Below are 16,904 nucleotides of genomic sequence, written 5' to 3' on the forward strand. Positions count from 1 at the left end.
CAACAAGTTAGACTTTAACCATAACTTCGAGTCAACTACTCACTCAATACTGCAGTGCTGTTGAGTGAATTTCTGTCAAAATGCTTACAGAGCAGCAGGAGGTGGGAGCGCTGAACTGAAGGCACGGGAAAGATAGACAGTCCGACTCAGCTGAGTAACCAATAAGAACATTTGTTTCAGTCGAGATGGGGTATTTGCTAACCAATCAAACTTTCCAATTAAGTAAGGGGCGGGAAATTTCTTTTATTTATTTTCTCCCAATTTGGAATGCCCAATTTCCCACTATTTAATAGGTCCTCATGGTGATGTGGTTACTCCCCTCAATCCAGGTTGTGGAGGACAATTCTCAGTTGCCTCCGCTTCCGAGACGGTCAATCCGTGCATCTTATGTCGCTCATTGTGCATGAGGAGGAGGAGACTCACAGCATGGGAGGCTCATGCTATTCTCCGCGATCCATGCACAAATTTACCACGCACCCCATTGATAGCAAGAACCACTAATCGCGACCATGAGGAGGTTACCCCATGTGACTCTACCCTCCCTAGCAACTGGGCCAATTTGGTTGCTTAGGAGACCTGGCTGGAGTAACTCAGCACACCCTGGATTTGAACTCGCCGTCATTATTTGAGATGTAAATTTACTTTGCTGCTAAACGTAAACAAATTTATGCATTTAAATGCAACTTTTGCCATTAAACTTTGTTAAAGCACTGACTGTACCTGTGCTATTTTTTGATGATCTTTGCAGCTGGCCAAGTTGTCCAGCAAATACATAAAATGTGCAAAAGTCTTAATTTTCTTAAGGTGGTCATTTTACAACCCCAATACCAAAAAAGTTGGGATAGTATTGAAAATGCTAATACAAGCAAACAGGAGAGATTTGTATATTCTTATCACCCTGTGAAAACACTACAACATGTTTTAACTTGTGAATTAAATATATATTTTTTATTATTGTTTAAAAATGTACAATCATTTCAGATCCGATGATTGCAACACGCTCCAAAAATGACTTTTGGAGCTGTAGCTGATAACACCATGGATGGTCCTTTTCCGCTTTTTCCCCAGAGAACAAGATGGGTGTTTTTTTCCAAAAACTAATTGAAACGCAGTTCTACTTTCCATCTCAGACAGAGCTCAGAGAAATCAGCACCACTTCTTGACAGTGTTGATGTACAGTAAAGCCTTAACTTGCATCTGTGAATGCAGAAACTAATGGTGTTGATTGATAAAATTTTACCAAAATATTCACTAGCCCATGTCATGATATCCATACAGACGAATTACAGTTAAGACAGTGACATCAAATAATAATAATAATAATATGATATATGATATATAGCACCTTTCTAGAACTCAAGGTCACTTCACAAAGCCAAAATAAAAAAATAAAAAATTACAAGCAACACAAAACTAGTCAAAAACAGAAAATCCAAAACTCAGAAGTTCATAGGCCAGGCTAAGACAGATAGTCCAGGGAAAAAGAGATATGTTTTCAAATGCATTTTGAAGGAAGAGAAGGAAGGTATTTCACTGAGGTTCTGAGAAAGTGAATTCTAAAGTTTAGGAGCAGCAATACAGAATGCCCTAGCACCCATTGATACTAATCTAAATTTGGGGACAATGAGCAGACCAGTATTAGAAGCCTTCAAAATTCAGGCTGGGGAGTAGGGTTTGAGAAGTTGGACAGATACTGTGGGGAAAGATTATGTAGTGCCTTATACGTGGGAATCATGTACTGTATACGATGACATCTGAGGGATCATTAAATAATGTGTAGTTGTAGTGCTTTCAATATAGCACAGGCTGAATAGAATTTACAACTCACTCCTTTTTGTTTTTATAAGCATTTTCCACACGGTCCCAACTTTTTCAAAATTGGGATTGTAACATAACTGATAATTTTTTTAGTGAAACATCTAATTCCTGTACTTTAAAGCAGCCATACACATTCAGACGATTGTCTTTGGCTGTTGTCCAACTTCACAGCATGAGTGTTGCATTTTAAGATGTGTTAAAAATAGTCCATCTTTTACAAACTCATCTTGAGAGTCCTGTATTCTGTTCCATTCTGTTGTGCACTTATGTAAACAATTCCTAAAGGTCAAAAAATTCTTAGATTTTCTGCATACAGCCAGTGTCTCGCTCACAGGTTGCCATATGCTAATATCGTAATCAGCACAGTGCGCACAGACTGTACAAGTGCAGCCAATTTAGTCTAAACACACGTTGTCTGTGCATGCACCTGCTGTTGAATGTACTTAAAGTTACAATGAGTAACTTTGTGTCATCTTGAACTTGCACTGACACCTAGTAGTGTGGATGCAGCAGAATTCAAAATCAATAGTTTTCAGTTACAGGTGCCATTGTAGAAATTCACTATTCACAATCAGCCATGATTCATTTAATCCAAGAGTTACACAGTGTCCAATAACAAGATGGATACTACTGAGATTGAGTGAGTAATATTCAGCTGGTCATGTGATTCTAAAATGGCAGCCCCCATGAAGGGACCCTCTCCATGTAGAATAAAACATCTTTTATGAGATTACTGATAGTGAGTGGTCATATGTTTCAAAATTACAATTAATTTCTTTAGGAGTAAAACTTTTTGAATAGGGAAAAAATTACTGAGTGCACCTTTAAGAGTATCTCAAAGCAGTCGTAGTGTGCATGCATCAAGCGTGTCCATATAGGCTAGCGGTCAAAAACATATACTTTGAAAGGCTAGAATGGCTTGACCAGGCATGAGACATAATGGTATGCAGAAACACAATGTTATGGAATGATATTCCGGACATTATTCAAAAGGAATTGCAAATTGTATTTGCAATTGCGTTTTCAATTTGTGGACGCATAAAATGTGACAATCCAAACGCAATTGCAAATCGCGCATTACCGTTTGCATTTTCGTTTAAGCGAACGCACAGTGACTGCCAGATTTCAAATGGAAAAGCAAAGTCTGTTTGCAACTGTGTTTCCCATATCTTACGAGTTTTGGCCCTGTCATATTTAAATAGCAATTTCAATTACCACGTCTGCTTTTTCACTTTCTCAGTGTCGCGTATGTAGCCAGCCAAAACTCAAATGGAAAACTAATTCCCTTAGTATTTCCATTTCCGATGCCTTACACGGAAACCTGTCAATCAGGGTCAAGGGTGGGATTATGCTATGTGGCGTGTTTGTCTTGGGAAGTGACGTCACTCACAGTCTATCAGGGTCAATAATTAGCACTGCACTTTATTAATCTATAATCTCACACTGGACTGTCAACATATTCTCCTCAATATACTACTTCATAGATATATATTTCATATACTCCTACTTATTGTATTGTATATAGTGTGTATTGTTTACTGTACATTGTATATAATTATTGTGTTGTGTAAGTATGTGTACATTTGATTTGTAAATTGTGTTGTGTATGTATGTTGTTTACTGTAATTGGTATATGTCTCGTCACTGTCATGTCTGCTATGTTGCTCGGAACTGCACACAAGAATTTCACCTACTGTTGCACTTGTGTACATGGTAGTGTGACAATAAAGTGATTTGATTTGATTTGATAAACCGGCGTCAGGGCATCACCTCTTGACCGCCGACTGTGAGTGACGTCACTTCCCAAGACAAACAGGCCCCATAGCATAATCCCACCCTTGACCCTGATAGACAGGTTTCCGTGTAAGGCATCGGAAATGGAAATACTAAGGGAATTAGTATTCCATTTGAGTATTAGAAAATCAGTTATTTTGAATTCTTATAATAAAGGTGGCTTAAATTTCATTGATTTTGATTCTCTTAACAATACCTTAAAAATTAATTGGCTTAAACGCTTCCTTCACAATCAATCTTCTATTTGGAGTATAATCCCAAGATATATTTTTTCTCAATTAGGAGGTATACATTTTCTTTTAATGTGCAATTATTCAATTAGTAAACTTCCTGTCAAACTTTCCAATTATCATCAGCAGATGCTTATGGCTTGGAAACTTATTTACAAGCATAATTTCTCGCCACACAATTTTTAAATTTGGAACAACTGTAATATTCTTCATAAGAGGAAATCTATATTTCTTGAAAACTGGTTCAATAATGGGGTGATATTAGTAAACCAGCTCTTTGATAGTGAAGGTAATTTATTTAATTATTCCGATTTTGTTTCAGGATACCAATTCCCAGTATCTAGTAAAGAATTTACCGTAATTTCCGGACTATAAGCCGCAACTTTTTTCCCACGCTTTGAACCTCGCGGCTTATACAGTGACGCGGCTAATATATGGATTTTTCCCGCTTTCAAATTTTATAAAAAAAAAAACAAAAAAAAAAAAAACATTCTGTGACGTGCTCAGTTTTTTGGCGGCGTGAAGCTTTCATTAGACCAATGAAATTGCCGAACGGGTTAAGGTCAAAACAACTTTTTTTGTTTACTGTTTAGATTAAATCGAGTGCGCTCAAACTTCCCATCATTCTGATTACAGTAGTAATTTTGTCACCCTCACCATGGCAAAGACATGGAGAAACGCATATGATGCTGCTTTCAAGTTGAAGGGGATTGATCTGGCTGTTGGAAAAGGAAATAGAGCTGCTGCACGGGAGCTTGGTCTTAATGAGTCGATGATAAGACGTTGGAAACAGCAGCATGAGGAATTGACTCAGTGCAAAAACACAACTAAATCTGAAGCTATTCAACTCCGACACCGAAGGAGATGACTTCAGTGGTTTCATGTGCACAAGAGGAGGAAGATAGTGACCAATTACTTTCTTGGTAGGCTACTGTTTACTGCAAATGTTTTATTACAAGCCGTGTGTGGCAGCGGGCGTGGTCAAGCGCCGTCCGGGAGAGAAAAGCTGTAAGGGCTTACACCTACGCTAAATTATGTCTAACACCGGTGTCTAATTTCAAGTGCCCTGCTTCACGTGTCCTTCTTGGGAAAACTGTCACACGGGCACCAGTGTGACAGTTTTCAGCAGGGCATTTGACGTTCCAGGTAAGGCTTTTAATGGCCACAGCAAGTTTTACAATCAATTTTATAATGTTTCTCAATTCTTCTATGCACCAACACTAGACTGACGTGTGTCACTCTCTCAGCTCTGTGGCTGCTGCCTTTTTATGCCGCTCTCCCCATGCTTACTGAAATTAGACACAGGTGTTAGACATAATTTAGCTCAGGTGTAAGCGCCCTTACCGCTTTTCTCTCCCGGACGGGCGCTTGACAACGCCCCCGCTGCCACACCGTGTTTCATTAAAGCCTATTTATTTTTGTTACAAGCCGTGTTTCGTTAAAGCCTGAGTAAAGTTCATTTGTTTCAATGTACCGGTAGGCACCTGCGGCTTATAGACAGGTGCGGCTTATTTATGTTCAAAATAATATTTTATTTAAAAATCAGTGGGTGCGGCTTATATTCAGGTGCGCTCAATAGTCCGGAAATTACGGTAATATAGTTTTCAAGGCCATCTCTTTGGAAATCTGTATTCTGTTTAGAAACAATAATAGTGCTACAGTGACTTCTGTTTCTCCCCCTAGCCCTGAATCTACTGTGGTTGGTTCTGTTTGTTTTTCAATACATAAATCCAATTATAAAATTAGGTCATTATTTTTGGACCCTGTTACTTCAATTTCTTCCTCCATTTCTTATTGGAATAACCTTTTTGATGATATTAAATGGTCATATGTTTGGTCACTTCCTCAGAAATTCTAACTAATAAAGTCAAAGAAATATCCTATATAATTATTCATAGATTTTATCCAGTTAAATAATTTTTAAAGAAATTCAGAAATGATATTGATACTTCCTGCTCATTTTGTGAAGCCTCCTCTGAAACTGTTGATCATTTGTTTTGGGAATGTCTTTTTACTCGGTCTTTCTGGAACAATATTGATGCTCTGATTGTCCAAAAGGTTTTATGTAACTTTTCTTTATCATATAGACACATTCTTTTTGGATTTTATGTTAAAGACAAGAATCTAATTAATGCATGTTTTTGTATAAACCTTCTTTTATATATTGGAAAGTTTCATATCCATAAATGTAAATATATGAAAAGTAAACCCCACTTTAGCTTTTTCAAAGAAGAATTGAAGATGTATTTAAATACAATTTCAACTTCTGTTAACAAGAAAGCAATGAAAACATCCAGAATTAGTGCCATGTTTAATATTCTCTCTTAATGTTTTTTTCTTTTGTGCCCTCTTCTTTTTTTTTTCTTTCTTCTCTTACTCTCTTTTCTTTTTAGACTATTGTTGAATATATTTAAATTTCTTTCACATTTCCTTTCTTAATGTATTCTGAACCATAATTTCTCTTTTGTTTTGAAAGATTGTTTATATTTCTTGTATGTATCGTCTTGTTCTGTTTGTTAATATTGCAATAAAAAAAAAATTATAAAATAAAATAAAAAATAAAATAAAATAGTATTCTATTTGAGTTTGGCTGGCTACATACGCGACGCTGAGAAAGTGAAAAAGCAGACGTGGTAATTGAAATTGCTATTTAAATATAACAGGGCCAAAACCCGTAAGATATGGGAAACACAGTTGCAAACGGACTTTTCTTTTCCATTTGAAATCTGGCAGTCACTGTGCGTTCGCTTAAACGAAAATGCAAACGGTAATGCGCGATTTGCAATTGCGTTTGGATTATGTCACATTTTATGCGTCCACAAATTGAAAACGCAATTGCAAATACAATTTGCAATTCCTTTTGAATAATGTCCGGAATATCATTCCATACAATGTTTACCCTTACCCTATGAAAAGTAATCAGGGACTTGTGAACCCGAAACCACCAAAAAAGTCTGAAAAATTATGAATAGTGTGAAACGTGGAACAAGATGAAAACACAAAGTCAGCAGCCACAGATTCTGCGGTGTCATCTTGTATACACTTGACAGTCAAAACTGCTGTCTCAACAAGGTGTTTAAAATGACTCCTGACTGTGTCAGACTTGCTCTTTTCCAGGACATAAACCCATTTAATCCAATGGAGTCAGAGAGAGTTCACCTCAGTCCAAACAAATCTCAGCTTAATCTGAAACCTCCGTAAGCCTGCCGTTTAAGGTCAGGCCATTAATTCCTTCATAAGATCTGGCTGAACAACCAACATAATCAGGATATTTGCAGGTTCAGTTTCACATTATAATTTTTCTCGTCTGACACTTCAAGAATAGTGAATAAAACTTTTAAGCACATTTTCATTGAACGGTCGGTTTTCATCATCGATTTTTCTTTTGTTGCCCAAGATGTGCAAACGCACTGACAGCACTTCCGTAACAACTGCGGTGATAATTTTTACATCTGCAGATTTTTCCGCACTCCACACAACTAAGCAATTTACATAAATACATTTATGAAAAAGATCCTATCATATGAAGATCATCTAGGCCAAAAAGCAATTAAACAATATTTGGATATGGCCAATTAAGTAAGAAAATGTTCAGGCCAAGTGAAGCACAGACATTGTTGCTATGGTGATTCTTCAGATACTATACATCCAGTTAAAGCACAAAATCACATAATTAATAACTGTGGGCAATTTCTAATGGCTAAATATCGGGAAGTGTCACCTGTGCAAAGAGGTAAGCCATGACATAGTCATCCAGTATTGGACTCTCAAATCCCTTAGTTACTCCATAGCGATACGCCCGAGATGTCCCACAACTGTACCAGCCTGGAAAGTAGTACCTGAGGAGGTGGAGATTGACAGAAACTATCACAAGTTGACTGCAACCATCACAAAAATGTAGACTGAAGACAATATTACAAAATATGGGGCACTTACGGGAGTATTCCGGGTTCAAAACAAGTTAAGCTTAATTGACAGCATTTGTGGCATAATGTTGAATACCACAAAAAATTATTTAGACTCGTCCCTCCATTTCTTTAAAAAAAAAAAAGAAAACAAATCGAGTTACACTGAGGCACTTAGAATGGAAGTGAATGGGGAAAATGAAAGCGAACGTGGCTAAAATTTGGAGGGTTTAAAGGCAGAAATGTGATGCTTATAATTTTATAAAAGCAATTCATTATTGTTCAAACTTGTGTATTATTTTGAGCTGTAAACTTGTTTAAACTGTCATTTTTACTGCCGTTTTAGGGTTTGTTGACATTACATCGTCATGGCAAAAAAGTAGTTAAAATTACTTTAAACATAATATGTTAGTAAGTGATTTTATCACACTAAAACCATGTTTACATGCAAATTGTTTATGTATTGTGGCAGTCATTTTAAAAAAGTGAGTATTATAATGTTAAAAGTTGCCCCCCATTAATTTCCTTTTTAAGTGCCTCACTTTAACGTTGATTGTTGCTTTTTTTTTAAAGAAAAGGAGGGAAGAGTGGTAATACATTTTTGTGGTAATCAACATTAGGCCACAAATGCCGTTGATTGAGCTTAATCTGAACACGGAACATTCCTTTAAGGATATAAAGGTTACGCTCACACACAGTTGGGTTATTTATGAGAGTGACAACGGCATTCTAGAACCGAAGAGACACCTGTTAATTTTCAAGATTCTAAACCGCATTATTGGCAAACCCACGCTGTGTGAACAGAACTATATAAAACTTCAGTGAAAGATGCTTATTGTATTAAAATATTACCTAATTCTAAACCACAAATTCTCATTGGCTGTTTCATCTAAATGAAGAACATGATTGGGTGACAGCCAGACCCCTTCATCTTTTCTGTACAGTCCAAACAGGCTGCAGTAGACTGGCGACACTCCTGTGAGAGAACACATGAACATAAAGAGCAGATAGTGAGACAGAGAGCCAACCAGAAAGCAGCCTTAAGGTCAATACATTCAAAATGTAATAATTATGTTTCTGTGATATAGGAATATATCATAGTATAATGATAGCCGTCTATAATAGCATAATAATAATGATAATAGATACAGCTATACAGTATATAATTTACAGACACCAAAAAAATAAATATATATATATATATAAATTACACACATATATACACTACCGGTCAAAAGTTTTGAAAAACTTCATTTTCTCAACCAACTTCTTCAGGTATCATCACCCTGTGATGTTTTTTTTAAACAGTTTTGAAGGAGTTCCCCTCTATGTTGGGCAATTAGTGGCTGCTTTTCTTTATTATTTGGTCCAAGTCATCAATTTAAATTTTTTTTAATTTTTTTGAAACAATTATAGTTTTAAAATGAAATAAATTTATATGGTGGCACAATTAGATTTTTTTCCTACAAAACTGATTTCAAACATTTAAGCATACGCCTTCAGATCAAAACCTTTTTAAATGCAAGTGTTTCATAACTTTTGACCGGTAGTGTGTATAATGTGTATAATGTGTATAATATATATATATATATATATATATATATATATATATATACACACACTATTATTATTAATACCATATACAGTAGTATATACACAAAATATAATATAGTGCCATATGTATACATATGAAAATGTTATAATGCCAAAACTTTTTACGTTCATTAATATTTGAGTCTTGTGTCCCAAAACATTATCATGATATTCACTATAAATTTTTTATATGTTTGTTGACAGTTAATACTTGAAATTATGATTCACCAAAAATAAATAAATCAGGTGAAGTGTTATGTAATTGTACCATTCCTTGCACACTGTGTGCAATATGTATCCTGGTAAGAGGTATTTACTAGTTATGTCTGGATGAATTTAGTCTAAAGCAATTACATTTTGTTTTTTATATTACACATAATATATATAAACAAATTAACTATAAAAAAATGAATGTGTCTAAAAATTCATGAATGAAACCGTTAACCAATGCATTTATCGTACTAGTCCTTTAAATAGGTTTTAATAGCAGCCCCATTCGAAACACAGTCAAAGGAAGTCAGCTAACAAGAATAAAAGTGTCCAAGTGTGACATCTAAAAATACAATCACACGTGTCACCATGGCCCTGCTGGGGTCCAACTGCAAGCTCCTGGGCTGATGTTTATCATTGTTAAACAGTAAATACAGGTGGACTGGCAGGATCTCATGTTATATAAGCCAATAAAACTGCACCTGATACACACATTAGAATCCACTTTCATTCAATGTGTCCCCAATAATTGTTTACACAATTATCACACTGTTTGTGGCTTCTTTAGTTTCATTTTATGCTTGAAAGAAAAAGAAAACAAAACTGAAGACTAATTCAACACTGCGTGTTCTCAATCAATAATCATAATAAATAATGGACACATGCAATTCAGTAAGTGATTCAGATGTTAAATTAGTAACCACTCTGATGGATTCAGTTAAAGATTTGTTAGAGGATTCAGATTTTTAAACAATATTTTAGTAGTTAGAGTCTTTTTTAGTGATTCATTAAATTCACCGGTTCATCACACATTTGTGAAATGGGCTATGCTGTATGTTTGTTTTAATGTAAGCAGCAATCGAAGACAATGCAATAGAAAGATGTGTTGTCTTTGTGTTGTTTTGGAGTACCTGGCCCTTTTAACTGATCACATTTAATTCAGACTGCAAATGCATTACTAAAGTAAAATATCATTTATTCTGCAGATTCAGAAGTAGCACAGTGGACACACTGTAACATATAGCATAAATATAAAGAATACTGAATGATGTGATGGAGAATATCACCTAATTGCTAAAACTATACTACATTTGCAGGTTCTCTGTTTTTTTTTTATTACTGTATGATGTGTATGACTGACCACACTCCTTTGCAGCGTCAACGATGAGCTGTTCGGTGATGTAATCTCCTTGTGGGTAACTGAGTGTTGGGCAGTCAGCATCGCTCTGGCTGCTGTTGTAGAGGTGGATTTTGAGAACGGTGGGCTGCTTCAGGCAGAGCTCCTCACGGTGGACGTAACCATTCTGATGAGATGGCTCACAGGCAGCTGTCTCCATGTCCATCACAGAGACACAAGCAACAAGAGATGAAGCAGCAACATTCACCTAGAAGTGACAAAGTGGGAAAGAAAAACAACAACACTTCTGTTAGGTTTCATCTAGGTGACTGGAAATGCAGTTTCCAATTCACCATTCTGATGTTTGATGTGACCATTAACTGAAGCTCCTGACCCGTATCTGCATGATTTTATGCACTGCTGCCACACAATTGGCTTATTAGATAATCGTACAGAAGATAGTTGGTGCCAGATGGGCTGGTTTGAGTATTTCTGTAACTGCTGATCTCCTGGGATTTTCATGCACAACAAGTTTGTTGCTGTGATGATTATGATTTATGCTTCCTCCCATTTAACTCGGAATTTTAAATTTCATACTGAGACAAATGCAATGGAACACCACTTTACAACTTGTGCGGAAATCTTCAGCTCTGATTTAGATGAAATGCAGGTGTGTGACACATGTCAGCACAGAGGGAAATTTAGTCAATAGTAAACCTTCACATTTAGTAAATAATACACATTAATGAGCCAACATTTCTACATTATATGACAATAAAACTTGTTTAGCAAACATTTAAAGAGATAGAGGTTCAAAAAATGGTGGATTAAACTATCTTTTGATTATCGTAAAGCTGTAGAACAAACGCTAGCAAAAAGAAACCCTCCCACCCGCCTCTTCTGTGACACCCGAGGGATCACACGAGGAGGCACGGCAGGGCTGTGAGGTCGAGCAGGATGAATTTGAGGTGGTCCTTGTGCAGGCACACAGCCCCCGAGCCCCTCAATCTCCATATAACGTATCTATGCCGATGCATTATGTGTGTGACGCGTGGCCTCGTCTAATTCGGAGGTTCTGATGTTGGGGATGATGACGATGTCATGTCCCTTGCTGCAACAGGCGAGTGGACAGTGGATGACGCTACCACCCCTTACCCCAGCGAGGACGAGGAGTGTGTACACACGACTGACAAGGAGATGCTTCGCGTCATTTCAAAGGCAGTCAACGAGCTCGATATAGAGTGGTCTCCTCCAGAGGAACCTACACAATCTCACCTGGATGAATGGTTCCTGTAGACCGGATGCCATTAAATGACCGCATGCCACAGATTTGCCGATTCTTCCCTCAAGTTCGTAACAAACATCCTCTCTTATGTGGATCACAGGGAAGAAAACGGTTATGCCCAACTGCACATAGAATTGCTGAGTGCTACGTCACAACTCAGCAACAATAACAGGCTAGAAGACATTTTTTTACCAAAATCGAGCAGTGCTTCTTAACATTTCGGTCCAGCGCTCGGCTAAAAAACCCACATCAGCTACCTCAGCGCTGCCAAATATCACCGTCGAGCTGCTGGTAAAGTCACGCAAGCCATGACGCAAACAAAGGCAGCCCTCCGAGCAAGCCCTCAGAGCAAGCCCTGCGCCAACGGGAACCCCACAACACAGCTCCTGACACACAATACTGTTCCCCTCTTACCCACTGCTGTTTGTTGGGAAAAGAATATTGTTGTTCAAAATATTGTTCAATATGTTGTTTTATGTGTCTCACATTAATCACATGCATTAATGTTCAACCGCTTCCCAATGGGGAGTGGAGCATTATATCATGTATGCCCATACAAAGATTGCAAAAAAGTACAGCGCTTGCACAAGACACTAACACTTTTTCAATGGCTCAAACACCAAAGCAAATATTAGAATATTGGCATTATTGTAGAGAGGTTTCAACTAGGTCGTGTGGAAGGACACTCTCCATATGCATTAGCAAACGCAATGTCTCAATCCCTTCGTCTCAGGGAACCGAGGTTACGTACGTAATCATGTAATCATACAGTCCCCGACAAAAGTCTTGTCGCTTGTGTACAAATTGACCTGAAGTGCCGCTGAAATATATTTCTAATCAAGATTTTTTTTACAAGAAATGGCTCATTTTAATCCCAACAGCTTTTGTAATAATGTTTCAGTGCAAAACGAAACTGTTAAAAAGTATTCTAAAATTCACAGCTTGGTAAAGCCCATTGAGTCAATTTTTGCAAAGACATAAGTGTTGTCGCCTAGTCATATGAGCTTCACCTGTGACTAATAATGGATCAATTAGGTCTCAGGTGTGTATAAAAACAACCCCAGTACACTAGACCTTCACATCAACTGCAACTAGACCTCTGCAAACATGCCTAAGATTCACCCTGAGACTAAAGTTTTGATTATCAAGAGGCTGAAGACCAGATCCACTGCTGATGTGGCAGACACCTTCAATGTGTCTCAGCGTCAAGTACAGAGGATAAAAAAAACATCTGAAGACACTGGAGACATTTTTGACAAGCCCAGGTCAGGCAGACCCCGCAAGACAACTGCTCGAGAGGACCGTTTGTTGGCTCGAAAATCCAAGGCCAGCCCATTTTCCACTGCAGCAGAGCTCCACGAGACCTGGTCACCTGAAGTCCGTGTCAACCAGAACAGTTTGTCGGATTCTGTCTCGAAATGGCCTCCATGGTCGAATCAGTGCCCAGAAGCCAGCACTAAACAAAAGACAATTGAAAACCGTGTGGCATTTGCCAAGACCCACAGCCTGCTAAAAGGATGAACGCTGAAAAGTGGAAGAAGGTGGATTTTTCAGATGAATCTTCTGTTGAATTACACCCCAGTCGCCGCAAATATTGCAGGAGACCTACTGGAGCCCGCATGGATCCGAGATTCACCCAGAAAACAGTGAAGTTTGGTGGCGGAAAAATCATGGTCTGGGGTTACATCCAGTATGGGGGTGTGCGAGAGATCTGCAGGGTGGAAGGCAACATCAATAGTCTAAAATACCAAGAAATCTTAGCTACCTCTTATATTCCCAACCATAAAAGAGGCCAAATTCTGCAGCAGGATGGTGCTCCATCGCATACTTCCATCTCCACATCAAAGTTCCTCAAGGCGAAGAAGATCAAGATGCTCCAGGATTGGCCAGCCCAGTCACCAGACATGAACATCATTGAGCATATGTGGGGTAGGATGAAAGAGGAAGCATGGAAGATGAAACCAAAGAATATTGATGAACTCTGGGAGGCATGCAAGACTGCTTTCTTTGCTATTCCTGATGACTTCATCAATAAATTGTATGAATCCTTGCCAAACCACATGGATGCAGTCCTTCAAGCTCATGGAAGTCATACAAGATATTAAATTTGGATCTCACAGCACCACTACTTAATTTGTTGACATATTTTTGTATTTGCAGTAAATTTGTTCAATTTCTGTATAGGCGACAAAACTTTTGTCTTGTCAAAATTTGACCTTTCTGTCTTGTTTAAATGATAAATCTTTTTTCAGTGAAACTCTATTTCAGTGCATTAATCATCACTTGGGAGGGTTTTAGCTTTTCATATGAGCTATTTCTAACACCAATTGATTAATTAAAAGTCAGGTTAATAGCAGGTGTTTCTACAAAATAGATAAGCGACAAGACTTTTGTCAGGGACTGTAGTATGATCTCATAGGTTCTGCGTAAAAAGTGCAGCCAATCATGTGTAGCCTAGGCTTATGTAAGGCTTAAGAATATAGCCCTATGCAGGTAAATGGGTCAGCAAGTTTATCCACCGGTTGTGAAAACATAAAAATTTCTGTGAAAACCTTTTCTGGAGGAGGAAAACATTTAAATTGCGCTAAATTGTCTTCTAATTATTTTGATTAATGGTGCATAGATCCATTTTACTAAATAGGCTAAGTCAAAGATATTGGTACAAAAGGATGACACCAACTTTATAATTAAAATCTACTTCAGGAAAAGAAGACAAACATTTCGGCACTAGGCCTTCCTCAGAACTTTTCAGCTCTGATTTCTGTGCACTACGCGCAAGATTTTGTACTTCATTATTAGTGAATGAGAGCCACTCTCCTGTTTGCGGGAGACACAAAACAACAAAAATCCTTTTCCCCTCTAAGGCTTTTTAGATGTTATGAAAAAGCTCTAACCAGAAAATGGAAGTCAAAATAAAAGTGAAGGATAAAAGCAGAATGCTCAAGAATTGGACATAGATGGTTTGAATTACAGGTTGAGAATCAAAGTGCCAAATAATGCACCACACAACAAACACAAAATATTTAACATTATAGAATTGCAAAGTGAACAATATAGAATTATTAATGATTTGATGATGAATAATGGCTCTCTTCATCAATCGCATCAATTACTTCTACTGTGGTTTTACTGTTTTTATTTTAATTATATATTTTTATTTATGCCCAATTGGAATGCCCAATTCTCACTACTTAGTAGGTCCTCGTGGTGGCGCGGTTACTCAACTCAATCAGGGTGGTGCAGGACAAGTCTCAGATGCCTCTGCTCTGAGACCATCAATCCACGCATTTTATCACATGCTCGTGATGCATGAAATCGTGGAAACTCAGCATGTGGAGGCTCATGCTACACTCCGCGATAAGACTCACAAATTTCAATGCACCCCATTGAGAGCAAGAACCACTAATTGCGACCATGAGGAGGTTACCCCATGTGACTCTACCCTTCCAAGCAACCGGGACAATTTGCTTGCTAAAGAGACCTGGCTAGAGTCACTCAGCACACCCTAGATTCGAACTTGTGACTCCTGGGATGGTAGTCAGCATCAATACACGCTGAGCTACCCAGGCCCCCCATGTTAAGGCTCTTTAAAAATTCACCTTTTGTGTTCATGAGCATAAAGTCAAACATGTTTGAAGCAACATTAGCATGAGTAAATAACTATAAAAATTTTGGGGTAAACTATTCCTTTAAGACACAATTCTGGTAAAATACCCAATTAGCTCCATGTAAACAGGGAAGTAACGTAAACAGCATTACAGGGTTTATCAGCATTATCACCATTACGACTACATTTAAATATTGGATTTAACTTGACATAAACAAGACCTGTGTCCCAAATGAGGCACTATACACTTTTTTACTACAAGCAAGCATTCATCGTATTTCAGTTAATGGAGGGGATGTTTCAAATGCATGCGATTCGTTGCCGCTAGCTTTAGCCAACTTCAGTCTAACAATTATATCCCAAATAACCTACAGATTCACTTGGCGTGGGATGATGGTAAAGCAATATTCACAATAAATCATCATGGCCAGGTAACCCCACTACTTCTGCTACACAGAGCAAGCTGCGAATGCTGAGTGCATAAAGTGACAAAATGTCACACTCCATTATTTTGGTTGAAGACTTACATCGTCCAGTAACTTGTAGTATTCTTTTTCTCGTTGTATTTTCAGTGTAAACATACTAATTACACAACTAATTTTTTTTAATAACAAGGGAGGAGTAAAAATTATTTTTGCTGTAATCAACATTATGCCACAAATCCAGTTGATAGACCTTAACTTGTATTGAACCCTGGGACATTCCTATAAAAGACAAAACAGGGATGTGCCAAAAGCTTTATTGCAATACTATAGGAAATGCGCCAGAAGAGGAACTGTCTTGGGGAACTGCTATTACAGTAATTCTGACTGTGTCACCATTGCTGGTGTTTGCTATGGCAACATAAAAAAAAAAAAAACAGGACACAAAGGCCATTCAGAGGATTATGAAATATTCTCCAAGAAATATAAATGACTCAATCTAAAGTGAAAGCTTTTGTCTTTACAGCTTAACCCTAGAGTTTTACAATAAGGCTTCTTCAGTATCACAAACATCAGAACACTAGACTTTCAAAAGTTAGGCTAGTTTTTCTGTTTTTAACCAACAAATCATGAACCTGATAGCGTTCATCACCAACATGATCACAAGGGAGTTCAGCATGTTGTTTCTGAGAGTTCTGGTACCCTAGGATCGGCCATATTATGCAGACTCACCGACAAGCAGCAGGAAGCACGTTGCATCAGCAACGTGGGAAACCTGGGTTCAGATCGCATGTTGAAAATAGGAAGTAAGTGTTTGCATAATCTGAGAGGAGCCCGATTCAGAGGTTGAATTTTCCCTCCAACATACATTTTACTTCATTGCATTACTGCCTGTACTGCTGAAAACAACTCGCATTATGTAC

The 16,904-nt window shown here is 37.7% G+C and overlaps 1 protein-coding gene across 1 annotated transcript in view; it reads right to left on the reverse strand.

Annotated features, from left to right (window-relative positions):
- jak2b (Janus kinase 2b) overlaps positions 1–16,904 on the reverse strand; it is a 41,465-nt gene that overhangs the window by 19,393 nt on the left and 5,168 nt on the right. The window contains exons 2-4 of the mRNA XM_052122674.1: positions 10,692–10,935; positions 8,600–8,723; positions 7,564–7,681 (exon numbers count right to left, since the gene is read on the reverse strand). Of these exons, the coding sequence (XP_051978634.1) occupies positions 7,564–7,681; positions 8,600–8,723; positions 10,692–10,893 (444 nt within the window). The 5' untranslated portion in view covers positions 10,894–10,935. The remainder of the gene's footprint in view (positions 1–7,563; positions 7,682–8,599; positions 8,724–10,691; positions 10,936–16,904) is intronic.

The sequence above is a fragment of the Xyrauchen texanus genome, chromosome 4 (assembly GCF_025860055.1).
Source record: "Xyrauchen texanus isolate HMW12.3.18 chromosome 4, RBS_HiC_50CHRs, whole genome shotgun sequence".
In the NCBI taxonomy this organism is placed as follows: Eukaryota; Metazoa; Chordata; class Actinopteri; order Cypriniformes; family Catostomidae; genus Xyrauchen; species Xyrauchen texanus.